Source organism: Neltuma alba, unplaced genomic scaffold (assembly GCF_004799145.2).
Source record: "Neltuma alba isolate B1F8T4 unplaced genomic scaffold, ASM479914v2 tig00010252_pilon, whole genome shotgun sequence".
Classification (NCBI taxonomy): domain Eukaryota; kingdom Viridiplantae; phylum Streptophyta; class Magnoliopsida; order Fabales; family Fabaceae; genus Neltuma; species Neltuma alba.
In genome coordinates this window covers 51,380-64,487 of record NW_021635179.1, presented here as the reverse complement: position 1 = coordinate 64,487, position 13,108 = coordinate 51,380, and the positions used below count along the sequence as shown (strand labels likewise).

Here is a 13,108-nt window from a genome sequence, read left to right as displayed (position 1 = left end):
AAAAAAGTTTGGAAAAAGAAGCAAATAATATTAAAAAGAAAAGATAATATCTTTACAAGCACAGAACTGAAGTCAAATAAAAAATGAGAAAATTTAGAAAATACAGAGTACAAAGCATGAACTATTACTACATCAAAATGAGAGAGAACAGTTGATAAAGAAAGGTGATGTCCTTCAAGACGATCCCATTAGCATTGTCTCCGCAGTTATTAAGCTAAGTAAATTGTTTGATAGAGGCCAAGACTTGAAGCGATTGATTATCCAAAGAGAAGAAGGAAGAGTTGATGAACCAATAAAGAAATGAGTGAAAGCATTTATAATTAAAATTGTGATCCACTAAATTTCTTGACCCATTGAAAATGAGTTGGAGAAGTGAAAAACTGAACAAGGGGACCTAAAGGATTGTTTGCATCTAATTGAATCTTTTAGATTTTTTTTTTATTTTAAAGTTTTTAAAAATTTATTTTACTATATACAATCTAAAATAAAAATATTTTAATGTTTAGTTTTTGCAAAAATAATGTTTTATGTAAATTAAATCTGAGTCGTTAAAATTATGTTCGGAGAGTGTATATCTTACCATAACTATCGTTGCCATGTGCACAAAAACCAGTTGCATGGCTTGCGAAATTCTAGAAAAAGGGAAGTTTTCAGTTGTTTTAAAATAGGTTTTCAATTAAAATGCAAAACATTCATATTTAAATACATGAAAACCAATTCAAAAGCATTCCACAAACTACAATATTGTATATGACGCTAAAATCTATTTAGACCAAAAAATTCGAGATAGAAATAGCAGAGGATGAATTTAATTGATGAAAAATAAAATTTATTCCTCAGAAATTATAATGATGTTTTATATAAAAAAATATGTGTTGTATTACCGCATCTTCTAATTATAAGCCTTTCTTTTCTCTCTCTCCCTCAAACTGTCGCACTATTCATTGAGGTTGATATTAAAAAAATAATTAATTTTTCATACAAATAAATGCAAAATAATAATTCTGAAATTTCAGAGAATTGTACCTTGAGAAAAGTAAATATCAGGAGAATTCCAAACGTGTAATAACAGTTCACTTTTTTTTTTGGCCAAAAGTGTAATAACAATTAACTGGAACACACTGATTTTCTCAACTTCTTCAACTTTGAAGGAATTCTGTGACTAATTCATCGGTAATTTAGTGATGTAATTTCTGTTGGTAATATACCAAATTATTGACAGAACAATTTTTTTGTTATTAATTTTATAGGTAATAAGTGATGACAAAAAAGCGTAAAATAAATGTTTCCAAGTGGAATAGGGAATCTAGCCCTGGGAGTTCACACCAGTGGTGAAGGACAATCATTATTATTTTTTAATTGCTTTCTTTAGGTTTTTCTCTCCAATTTTTCCTTTTTTTTTGGAACAGTCTTAGAAAATTGAGTTTAGAATATAAATAGTATTAGAAAATTTTATCTCCATTTATGTGTTTGGAAATGTTGTGACCAAACGAGCTATAGAATGGTTTTGTTTCTCCAAATTTACAAAAGGTATGTTTTCAAAAGTTTGTAAAACGGTGACAGTAATAGAATTTCCCAATCCGATAATGCTAACGAAAGTACTTGCTGAGTCTCCTGAAGAAGGTTTTGAAGGGAAAAAAAACAGAGAAAACCAAATGGTCAAATGGAATTATGAATATTCAGGTTAAGAAACAGAAATAAATGAGTACATTCCAACGGATAAAAAAAAACAAATGGGTATATTTGGAGTCCTTTGATCCCCCTAATTTCTTTAACTCTGCCTTCAAGTAAACCAAGTGTAGTGCATTTCACTAAGCTCCAAATTATCAACTACCAAGTGACCCCATTGACCATTGTCTTTCATGTTGCGTATTTTGGGGTCTACAAAAATGGAAAAATTGACAAGAATTGGGTTTATTTGCCCTTTGTTTTGGGCCTTTTTAAATATAAAACTGTTATATTAAAATTGTTTTCTTTAAAAATTTTATGCAAAATAAAAGTTATTTTGACTTTAGTCAAAAGTAGCTTTCTTACTCTGCTTTAGGGCTAATTAGTGGTTGTTGAATTACTCATTACTTAATAAGATTGGATTTGTTGTGATCCTCCAATTGCTTTTGTTTGTGCTTTAGTTTACAAGCCTGGATCAACCCACGTTAGCACCTAAATAAAATACACTAGCGACTTGCATTTGTTCAAGGCATAGCTTAACGGCAGTGGGATTAATAATGAAAAACACTTTGATAATTATCGCTTTCTGCCTTCACCTAAAAAACTTGTGATTATTGACGGAATTCAACAATGGAATTACTAACGGACCAGTGATAGAATTAAAATTTTATGACAAAAGTTAGCGACGAAATCACTAAAAAAAATTAGTGATGAAATTACTGTCAGATTATCGATGGAATGGAATTCTGCAGGCAATTTGTTGGTATATCTAGCAATGTAATTTCTGTTGGTAATCTAACAATATTAGTGTTAATTATATGACTACAAAGATACCTTATAAACTGAACCGACCAAATTGAAAATAAATGATGGTATAACAAACAGATGATTAATTTCCCAGATAAACTGATGCAAAATAAAAATCCGGAAATTTGGAAAAAAAGAAAAAGAAAATCATAAGATTGCTTTCTTTATTTTTTAACTTTCACTTTTACATGTGGTCTGAAGGCACCTGGAAAGCAAGCAGGGACAAGGTGCCCCTAAACGCGTAATGACAATCAAGTGGTGAAGGACAATCATTAGCGACACCGCGTATTTCTTTGACTTTCTAATGCTTTTAAGTATATTTGCATTTGGTTTATTTTTTTTTTTCAAACGTGATTTTAAAATATTTTAGGTTTGGATATGATAAAAAATAATTCTTATTAAAAAATTTTCAAACTAATTAAAAATTTCTCAAGAATAACTTTTCAAAAGGAGAAATTGCAAAAAAAGACCTTAGAATTGCAAAAACACAGATAGGGACCCTTGACAACTTCACTTTGGGTTTTGACAACTTCAGGGCATATTATTCTTGTCAAAACCCAAAGTGAAGTTGTCAAGGGTCCCTATCTACGTTTTTGCAATTCCAAGGTCTTTTTTTGCAATTTTCCCTTTTCAAAATATCACCTGTGTGGTCCCACAAGATTTATTTTAGGTTTGTCAAATAAAAAAATGTCTTTTATGTTTTCTTGGTATGATATCATGAATAAGAAACGTCAATGTTAAAAATATTAAATATTGATAAAATATTTTTAAATACTGGCATATTAAACTTACTTTTTGGAAAAAAATAATTCGTACAAAAAATAATCATTTGAGTCTAACAATATTAGTTAGTCTTAGGGTGTGTTTGGATGAAACCAAACCATGGTTTGGAGAATAGCTTCTGGAGAATAGATTCTGAAAAAAAATAGATTTTGGGAAGAATAGATTTTGTGAAAAAAGTGATTTTGAGAAGTGTGAGTGTTTGGATAGTTGTTATTAGAAGTACTTTTTATATATACAAATTGGCATAAATTAATATGATAATTATAGAAAAAATATATTTTATGATATATTTTAATTTGAAGGAATAAAATTATTAATAATATATTTTTTATTAACATATATTAATAATATATAAGATAATATAATTAATAAATAATTAATATGTATATATATTTATAAGATATAAGATTAAATATGTTTATAAAAAATATGTTTATAAAAAAAACAACAAGATACATATCCTATAGGCTCTCACACTCTCCCTTTTTTCTCCAAAAGTAAAAAATTTCTGCTTTTCCCAAAACCATGGTTTCGGAGTCAAAACCATGGTTTTGAACCCAAACCATGGTTTTGATTTTTTTAAGGGTGTTTGGCTAATATTTTTCCCAAACCATGGTTTGGGATGCTTGCCAAACACACCCTTAATCATATGACTACAAAGATACCTTATAAAATGAAGCAACCAAATTGAAAAATGGCATAACAAAAAGATGATTAATTTCCCAGATAAAATAATGCAAAATAAAAATTCAGAAATTTTGCAAAAAAGAAAAAGAAAGTCTTAAGATTGGTTTTTTTTTTTTTTTTTTTTTAACTTTCACTTTTACATCTGGTCTAAAGGCACCCGGAATGGAAAGCAAGTAGTAGGGACAAGGTGTCCCCAAACGCGTAATAACAATCGAGTGTCGGAAGGCCTGATTTTAAAGTTCACTTGCAGAGAAAAGGAAAGGAAAGGAAAACGAAAGAGCACTATCAATTCTCTACGTATGATATGAGCAGCTATCACATACGTACACCCGTTTAGTTTCTTTCACCATTGTTATATTTGCTTTTCCATCCATGAGCATCTATATGTGATAGACTTTTCTGATCTTTAATATAAGACCCATTTAACTAATTTAATTAAATTAAGAAAGTTAAGTAAATTAGTTAATTATAAAAAAAGTAACATATTTTTTTTAAAACACCATAATCATTTTTCTTAATACCCCATCTCCCCTTTCTACTTGATTATGGTTGAGGGAGTATCTATAGAGGTAATTTAGAGAAAATTGATAAATATGATAATAAGTCTTATATTTAAAACCAAAACTAACTCAACAATTGGTCCTCTATTAATAACCGGAAGAGTATATGTGTATATATATCTCAATTCTCTGCGCATGACATGAGTGGCTTGTTGGTTGCTAATAATAATTGCTGCTAAGTGGGTGCTTTTTGATATGTGAAAAGGATAATATGCAGCCGAAAGCCTGAAAAGTAATACTACTCGTACATAGATGTACCATAGGTGTTTAACTCCTCACAAGCTTTTATTTTTGTTTTTTAATTTTAAAAAACGTCGTTTTTAGTTATCTGATACTTTTTGGGGTCAAAATTAGTTATCTTTTTTTTTTTGGGGGTAAAGGTCACAATTAGTTATCTAATATTAACATTATTAAAAAAGTGACAACATTGAAATTTTGAAAATGGACAAAATATTCTCAGATGCTGACATTTAAATTTTTAAAATAATAATGAATGAGACATAAAATCATCGTTATATTATTGATACTAACAGTATTATGGCAAGATGAGCAAGAAAATACTTATAAAATGAATGGACAAAATTGAAATATTATATAAAATTATATGACATCATGGGATCACATTACTGTATAAATCATTTTTTTGGCCTGTAATCATACATTATTGATATATAAACATTCATATTCGGTCAAAAAAGATATATAAACATTCGTATATCAGTAAAGAGTTTGTTCGGTATGCTTAAAATGTACTAGTTTCTATTTTTAATATACAATCTAATTGATTAATTTGAAAAGATTAAGAAAATATTTAAATTACTTAACTAAAAGATCCTAGTGATAATACAACAATCTCCAATGACAAGTTTCAGAATAAAAAATGACAATTGCTTACTTGTCATTAAAATTTACAGATAACTATTTTCTATTTTTGAAACCTCATTGTAATTCTTTCTTTAAAAACCAGTTACATGGTTTGGGAAATTCTATAGAGAAGGGAAGTTTTCAATTGTTTTAAAATAGGTTTTTACAGTAAAAAGTAAGGTAATTGTATCGCCAAAAAAAAAAAGTAAGATGATAAACTGATAGTACTTACCACAATTAAATTGGGTCCATATAAATGTTGTGGTTTAAACTTTAAAGTCAACCTAGATCATTATTTTTACCAAGCAATTTCTGAATTTTCTCAAATTTAAATTTAAGTGCAAAATGATGTGAGGGAATATATGGACCTCAATTAAAAAAGAAAAACGTAAGATAGAAATAGCATGAGATGAATTAATTAATGAAAAATAAATTTTATTCCTCGGAAATTATATAAAAATATTATGTGCTGTATATATGAAGGAGTTTTGCATTAGGAGTCTCCTCTCTCTCAGACTGTCGCACTCATTCATTCGGTAACTTTTGAAAATGATATTAAAAAAGTAACTAATTTTTCGTACAAACAATTGCAAAATAAGAATTCTGAAATTTCAGAGAATTGTACCTCGAGAAAAGCAAATATCAGAAGAATTCCAAAGACGTAGTAACAGTTAACTGGAACGCACTGATTTCTTCAACTTTGATTTCACATTTTTGGGGTCCATTAGAAAGGACAAAGAAAGAGCCTTATCACTTCCTAGCTGAAACCGAGTTGACGACCCAAGTTCATGTGATATATGAATATGAAAACCTCTTTTTCTTTGCCTCTAAGCTTTTCATTTTGTGATAATTGCTTTCTATTTTAGAGAGAGAAAGAACGAGCAGTATGGTTTCCAACCAAGTTGACGACTCATCAAGCTCATAAAAAGTCTGGTGATCGCAGTAGAATTCTGTTCATCTGGTTTCTGAAAATTTGCAAGCCGAGAATCTCAAGCTGAATTTTGCAAGCTTAATTATCTGGTATGAAAATCAAACCGTCATCAGTCTTTCATTTTCTGGAGCTGTCACTTACAGATATTGCATTTGTTACTTGTTCTTCTTTCAACTTGCGTGGCACAGATCCGATAGAAAATACCACTCAAAACAATACATAGTTGTGTCTAAAAGTAGCTGCAAAAAGCTTACATCTCATGGCAATAAAGTGACAACAACTGATCTTTCTTATTTTTCAGATTCAACACCTTCAAATTTACCTTTCATCAGCTTGCTGCTACGTATTTCGAGATGAAGCAGTAAAAAGATTGCTCTTCATGGAATGAAATTTTGATTTTGAAACGGTACGCACCTGAGTTTGGAAGAAAAATAGCTTTACAATAAATAAGTTAATATTTCAAGATTTTTCTAGCACACATGTTCTATCTATATTAGAATATTTTTATATTATCTCATAAAATGCTAGTTCTAAAAAATTTTACCTTGGAAAAGTAAAAATGATAAGATTGCATTTTAACTTCTGAAAGATTGCATTTTACCAAAGAAATTGAAAATGGACAACACCTACTGTTCAAGGCCTGAAACATCTTATCTGCGTCTTGTCTCTCGCCGGATCTGGTCATTGCAGCCCAATTCTATTCTTACTCTTGAAAATCTACAACCCCAGACCGAAAGTGCAACTTCATCCGTCACAGGTATGAAGTAATACCCTTCTTTTGCAGAGTCTCATTTTTTTCCCACTTTATTCATTCACATGTTTCTTTTGCCATTGTTCTATTTGCTTTGCCATACATACGCATCTATCTGTGATCTTTCTCAATTCTCAAAGTATGACAAGCTTGTTAGTTGCTGATAATTACTGCTGCCAATTTTAGACTACTTGTTTTCTTCTTTCACCTTTGCATCGATCTGCTACAAAAATAGAATCATAAAACACTAAATTTTGTTACTCTAATCTCTGGACATAGCCGGCGGGGCCAAAAAACCCTGTCATCACAGCAAGAAAGGTGAACAAAAACAATTGATCTTTCTATAGTTTACTCTGGATTAAAAAAAATCGTTATTCTCATCTTGATGACCTCTTGATGATATCTTCATGACAGATTAAGTACCTAAGATGCTTCAATTCTTCAAAATGAAATTTTGAGTTAATAATTTGATGAATGGGTCCCCTTTCAGGTTTCTATTAGTATTAAATGGCAGAGGTGGGAGTGTCGGTGGCAGCAAAACTTGCTGAATATTTGGTGCATCCAACTTTACAGCAGCTGCAATATTTGTTCTGTGTGGGCAAAATCACCAAAAATGTTGAGATCAGAAAGGAAGAGCTGATCCTGAAGCAAGGGAGGGTGCAGGAACGCGTTCAAGAGGCCGTCAACAGGACTGAGAGGATTGATGATGAGGTTCACAGGTGGAAGAATGACGTGAAGAGCCTCATAGAAGAGGTGGAGAATTTGGAGGAAAGACTAAGGGCTAATCATGGTTGCCTTCGAGGGTTGTGTCCTACTTGGAGGAGATATTATCTCTGCAAAAAGTTGGCTAAGACAATCCGGAGGATGATTGATCTAATTACAAAGAGTAATCGCTTGGATCCATTTTCCCATCCCGTTATTGTTCCAGATATAGTGTATCACTCTTCACAAAACTTCAAGCTCTTCAACTCTACACAAATGGCTTTTGACCAGTTGTGGGAGGCTTTGCAAAATGAGGGTAGCTCCGTGATTGGACTTTGGGGGATGGGAGGGTCAGGGAAAACTACCTTGGTGACAGAAGTGGGAAAGAAAGCCAAAGAGTCACAACTCTTCGATAGAGTTGTGATTGCCACAATTTCTCAAAGTTTAGATATCATGCAAATTCAGGATGAAATTGCTGACTCGTTGGGGCTCAAGTTAGAAGAAAAATCTAAAACAGGAAGGGCAAAAAGAATTGCACTACGATTACAAGGCGGAAAACCGATTTTGGTAATACTGGATGATATATGGGCTAAGCTAAATCTTGAGCACATAGGGATTCCCATGGGGGGAAATCCTCAAAGAAGTTGCAAAGTTGTCCTGACCACACGCCTTTTAGAAGTGTGTACCTTGATGGAATGTCAAAAGACAATCAAACTTGATTTGTTAAAAGAAGATGAAGCTTGGATTTTGTTTCAAAGTCATGCTAATGTCAATGATGCTGCTCAACAGGATATGGCACGACAAATCGCTATGGAATGTAAGGGCCTACCCATTGCGATTGTAGCTGTGGGTACTTGCTTGAAAGAAAAAGGAGTTGATGAGATGAAGGTAATGTTGTATCAGTTGAGGAATGCGAAAGCAACCAATGTGAATAAAGGAGTAAGGGATGCTTTTACTTGTCTTGAATTAAGCTATGATAATTTGGCAACCCGAGAAGCCAAGTTGTTATTGTTAATGTGTGCTATGTTTACTGAAGATCGTAATATTAGTGTTGAAGACCTTTTCAGATATGGAGTGGGTTTAGGCCTATGTGAAGATGTAGACTCATTTGAAATAGCAAGGAGCCAAGTTAGAACAACTATAAATGATCTCATCAACTCCTCATTGTTGATGTATTCTTCAAAATTCAACACAAATGCACAAGAATATGTGACAATGCATGATATGGTTCGTGATTTTGCATTGTGGAAAGCATCTAAAGAGGATCGTACCATTGGGGTAAATTGTGGAAAGGAATTGAATGAATTGATTGCTGATGAAGTGGTGAAAAATTGTTATGCTGTATCTTCATGGTATGAGAACAATAAACTCTTTCAACTTCCTTCTCAATTGGATGTCTTTCAATTTCCTTCTCAATTGGATGCTCCAAAGCTTGAGTTTCTGTTGTTACAATCTGGAAAACTCTTGGATATCTCACATGCATCATTTGAAGGAACTAAAGGACTGAAGGTGTTAATTATTAGGTCCTTCTGTTTTGGGCACCTCAAAGCTAAACTATTACAACCTCAATCAATCCAACACTTGTCTAATCTTCGAACTTTGCGATTGCAAGGTTGGAATTTACGTGACATCTCTTTTGTGGTAAGCCTTACAAGACTTGAAATTCTTGACTTGCAAACAAGTATGTTTGAAAGATTGCCAAATGGAATTGAAAATTTAAACAAGCTGAAGTTGTTAGATTTGTCAGATTGTTACATAGGTGAATGTTGTTGCAAAGTAATAGGAAGATGCTCACAGTTAGAAGAGTTGTATGTTACCATGCATTGTCCACAGTCAAAAATTGCAAAATGCTATGAATGCCTTATGGCCCCTACTGCTTTGATTAAACTGAGAAGGCATAGGATAGAAATTGGGGAGCATAAATTTTTGTATCAAAGGGAAAGTGCAAGATATTTACGCTTGGTTCAGTTAAATATCGCCATGTTAGGTGTAGGAATCAAGGATCTTGCACAAAGAGCAACTACAATTGAATTTCATGAGCTTGAGGGAGGCAGCAGAAGTTTCATGCCTAATGTTGTTCAAGCTATTGGAGCCATGAATGAGTTAACCAAGCTCTGTCTTGGAAGGTGTTCAGAGATGGAATGCATTATTGACAAAATCAATGCTCATGAAGATGCGATTGCCCCAAGATTGGATGAGTTAGTGCTAGAAGATATGGATAATCTTCAACAACTACATCGTGGTCTTTCTTCTTTTAGCTTGTTCCAAAAGCTGGAAAGACTAACTATATCCAATTGCCCTCAGTTGCTCCATATATTCCCTGCTGATTGCAACTTAGGCAATCTTAAGTTTCTCGATATTTCTGGTTGTCTGAGGTTGACATCTCTCTTCCCTGTCTCTGCTATGTTCACTCTGCTGTCCTTACAAGAGCTCCGAATAGAAAGGTGCAGTGAACTGAAGCATGTAATAGAAGGAGAGGCTGATGGTGATGCAAGGGAGAATTTGAGCTTCCCAAAATTGAAAATTTTGTCTGTTGATAATTGCTGCAAATTAGAATCTGTATGCTCAGTCTTTTTAGCTCAAAGGTTTGTACAATTGCAGCGTCTATCCATAGCAAATGCTCCTCAGATGAAATTTTTGTTCGGTGAAAATGCTGATGAAGAACAACCACTGCGTGATCAAGATGAGACTCAAATAGCTCTTTCTATTTTGGAATACCTCACACTAACAAATCTTCCAAACCTTGTCGGAATTTGCTCAAAGAGGTATCATCTAAGGGGGCCATCTATAAAGACAATAGAATGCGAGGATTGTCCAAATCTGGTACGTGTTTGCCTCACATATTGTAATTTGATTTGCAAAAAAAAAAAAAAGTTGAAATTGCTAATTTTTTTTTTTAGTTTATGTAAAAAGACATCTTTGTTTACACGTCTAATTTTTTCTTTATCATCCACAAAATAGCAAATAATGTTCAAGTGAATAGATCTTGAGAGATGAGTTAGTCAATTAATTCATTCACATTTTGTTATTTAAAATAAGAAATAAAATTAAAATATCTAAAATCATGCACAATTTTTTTGAGCATTTGAATTTCACTCTGCTTTTGGTTTAGAATTACTCTGCATTATGGAAATAAAAATGCAATGACCAATAACAACTTTTGTTTACCATTTCAACGGCCCACAATAAACACTGACTCTTATGGGCCCCTCTTTATAATTTTTCCTTGACTTCATTGATTGTGAAATCTATTTTCTTATATATGCATTTGGTTTATCTTTATTTGTTTAATTTACCAAAAAATTGATGGACTAAGTCTATGCAAGAATGATGCATATGGAATTTTCATCAATCTCGATTTATTGTTTTTTAGGAATTATGTTAAAAGATGTCATTTTCTTTATTCTTTTTTTTCCTTTCACAAAGGATTTGCAGGAACTTCAGAGCCACCAGAGGAATGAAGAACACGAGTCGTTGGCAACTATAGAACGTATTGGACTTCATAACTGCGGAGTAGAATCCATTTCCCTCTATAAGACGCGCGTCGAAGAACAATATCCAACATTTCAATCCCTTAAAGAACTAGCCTTGGCAAACCATGCAAGATTGAAATTTGTCTTTTCTGCTCACATGTGTCAAAGTCTTCCAGAGTTAACTTCTGTAACCATATCTCGCTGTGAGGAGTTGGAGGCGATCTTTTCGGAGAATGAAGAGACTCAGAAAAATCCACCTAATGCTGAATCTTGTCTCCCGAAATTGAAGACGTTGGAAGTCTCTGAGTGCAACAAGCTTAAATTCATTTTATCTTTCATGATTGGTCCTACTGTCTCAATGCTGCCACAACTAAGCACTCTAGCCATATCAAATTCTTCCGAAATGGAAGAAATTTTCAAATGCCCAAATATTGAAGATCATCACATTGATAGTAGTGAAAAGGAGATTACATTCCCGAACATGAAATATCTGAAACTTGAGAACTTGCCAAGACTTGTTAATGTCTGCCAAGGATTCAAGTTGCAGACAGGGGAGTTTTGCACGGTTGCGGTTCATGACTGCCCAAAACTTATGCCAATTATGGGTGCATCTATTCATTGGACTAAAGAGGTAACGAATATTCTGCATTTGTATTTCTCCATATTGCAAATATTTTTCTTTCTTTTTTTTTTTTGCAAAATTAATTAAATTCATGCGAGCTGAACATTTAATACTTTCAATTTTTTGTTTTTAATGTTTTGTTCATTTAAGCTCATGAACTGCGGTCTAATACATTCATTCGTTTCACATGCATATGAATAAGACATCTCTACATACAAAAAGCTGCTTCAAAAAACGAATCATTCTGCATTTCATGAAAGAAACCAAACGAACTACGGTTTAGTTTGTCAACTTGTGACTAGTCTTCCACCATGTTATCTCAAAATCAATGACAGTTCAAGTCATAGAAGTTGAAGAGAAGGAGGATTTCAGCAATGCAGAGCATTATATATTTCCGGTTTTACCATGATTCTGCCATGTAGACAAGCAATTGACTAAGATATCATATATTCTTGCATACAAATCGAAGTTACCAAATTAAGAACTGCATATCTTAACTTGTACAAATAGGTACAGATGTTGAATGTACTCAATCTCTTCCTTTTCATAACCTTTATCAAGGAACTTAGAATATTTTATTCCCTCACCTTTCACTTCTCTGTTATATGCAGGGACTTGTAAGGAAGTATGTGTTGAGATACAGCCAATTGGATAACAATGAGGCTCTCAATAATCTTCCACTTTCTGTTCTAAATATTGGAGAGTTTGATATTCAAAGTCCTAGAGTTGAACACAAGCGGCGAGTGATTGTTAATGATGAGCAAGAAGAAGCCAATAACTCAGAAATGTTGAGATCAGAAGAGCAAATGGTGGGAGGTCTTGTTCCCACGCAAGTGTTGAGCTTTCAACATCTTCATTCCTTAGAAGTAACTCACAATAAAAAGTTGAAGTTTTTGTTCTCAAGAAGCACTATTGTCCATACCAGCCTTCCCAAGCTAACTTCCCTAACCTTATCTGATTGTGAGGAATTAGAGGTGATTTTTAGACAAAGCAGTGAAGGTGATGCGAACTACAGTGAGACAATTGTGCTTTCCAGCTTGAGGACGATAGAGCTAACAAATTTGTCAAATTTGACAAGTGTTTGTCAAGGATTGCAGATTCAGGTGCAGTTAAGCAGCATCAGCATACGGAACTGCCCAAAATTTGTGGATTCAACTTTGGGAAGGGCTCTTCAACAATTGGGAACAATATCGGTATGAATGAATATTCCATATCATCTTGATTTAGAGTCTTCAAAATTAGATGGAATATATGCTATTA

At 32.9% G+C, this 13,108-nt stretch overlaps 1 protein-coding gene across 1 annotated transcript; it reads left to right on the top strand.

Annotated features, from left to right (window-relative positions):
* Positions 1–7,558: 7,558 nt before the first annotated feature.
* LOC114755351 (disease resistance protein At4g27190-like) lies at positions 7,559–12,640 on the top strand. The gene is made up of 4 exons (XM_028944228.1): positions 7,559–10,576; positions 11,189–11,857; positions 12,460–12,597; positions 12,632–12,640. Exons 1-4 carry the CDS (start codon positions 7,559–7,561, stop codon positions 12,638–12,640), a joined length of 3,834 nt encoding a protein of 1,277 aa, XP_028800061.1.
* The last annotated feature ends 468 nt before the right edge of the window (positions 12,641–13,108 follow it).

Coding starts and splice junctions, on each gene's coding strand:
- LOC114755351 (XM_028944228.1), top strand. CDS start 7,559: ATGGCAGAGGTGGGAGTGTCGGTGGCAGCAAAACTTGCTGAATATTTG. Junction 10,577..11,188: donor GCGAGGATTGTCCAAATCTG/GTACGTGTTTGC, acceptor AAGGATTTGCAG/GAACTTCAGAGCCACCAGAG. Junction 11,858..12,459: donor CTATTCATTGGACTAAAGAG/GTAACGAATATT, acceptor TGTTATATGCAG/GGACTTGTAAGGAAGTATGT.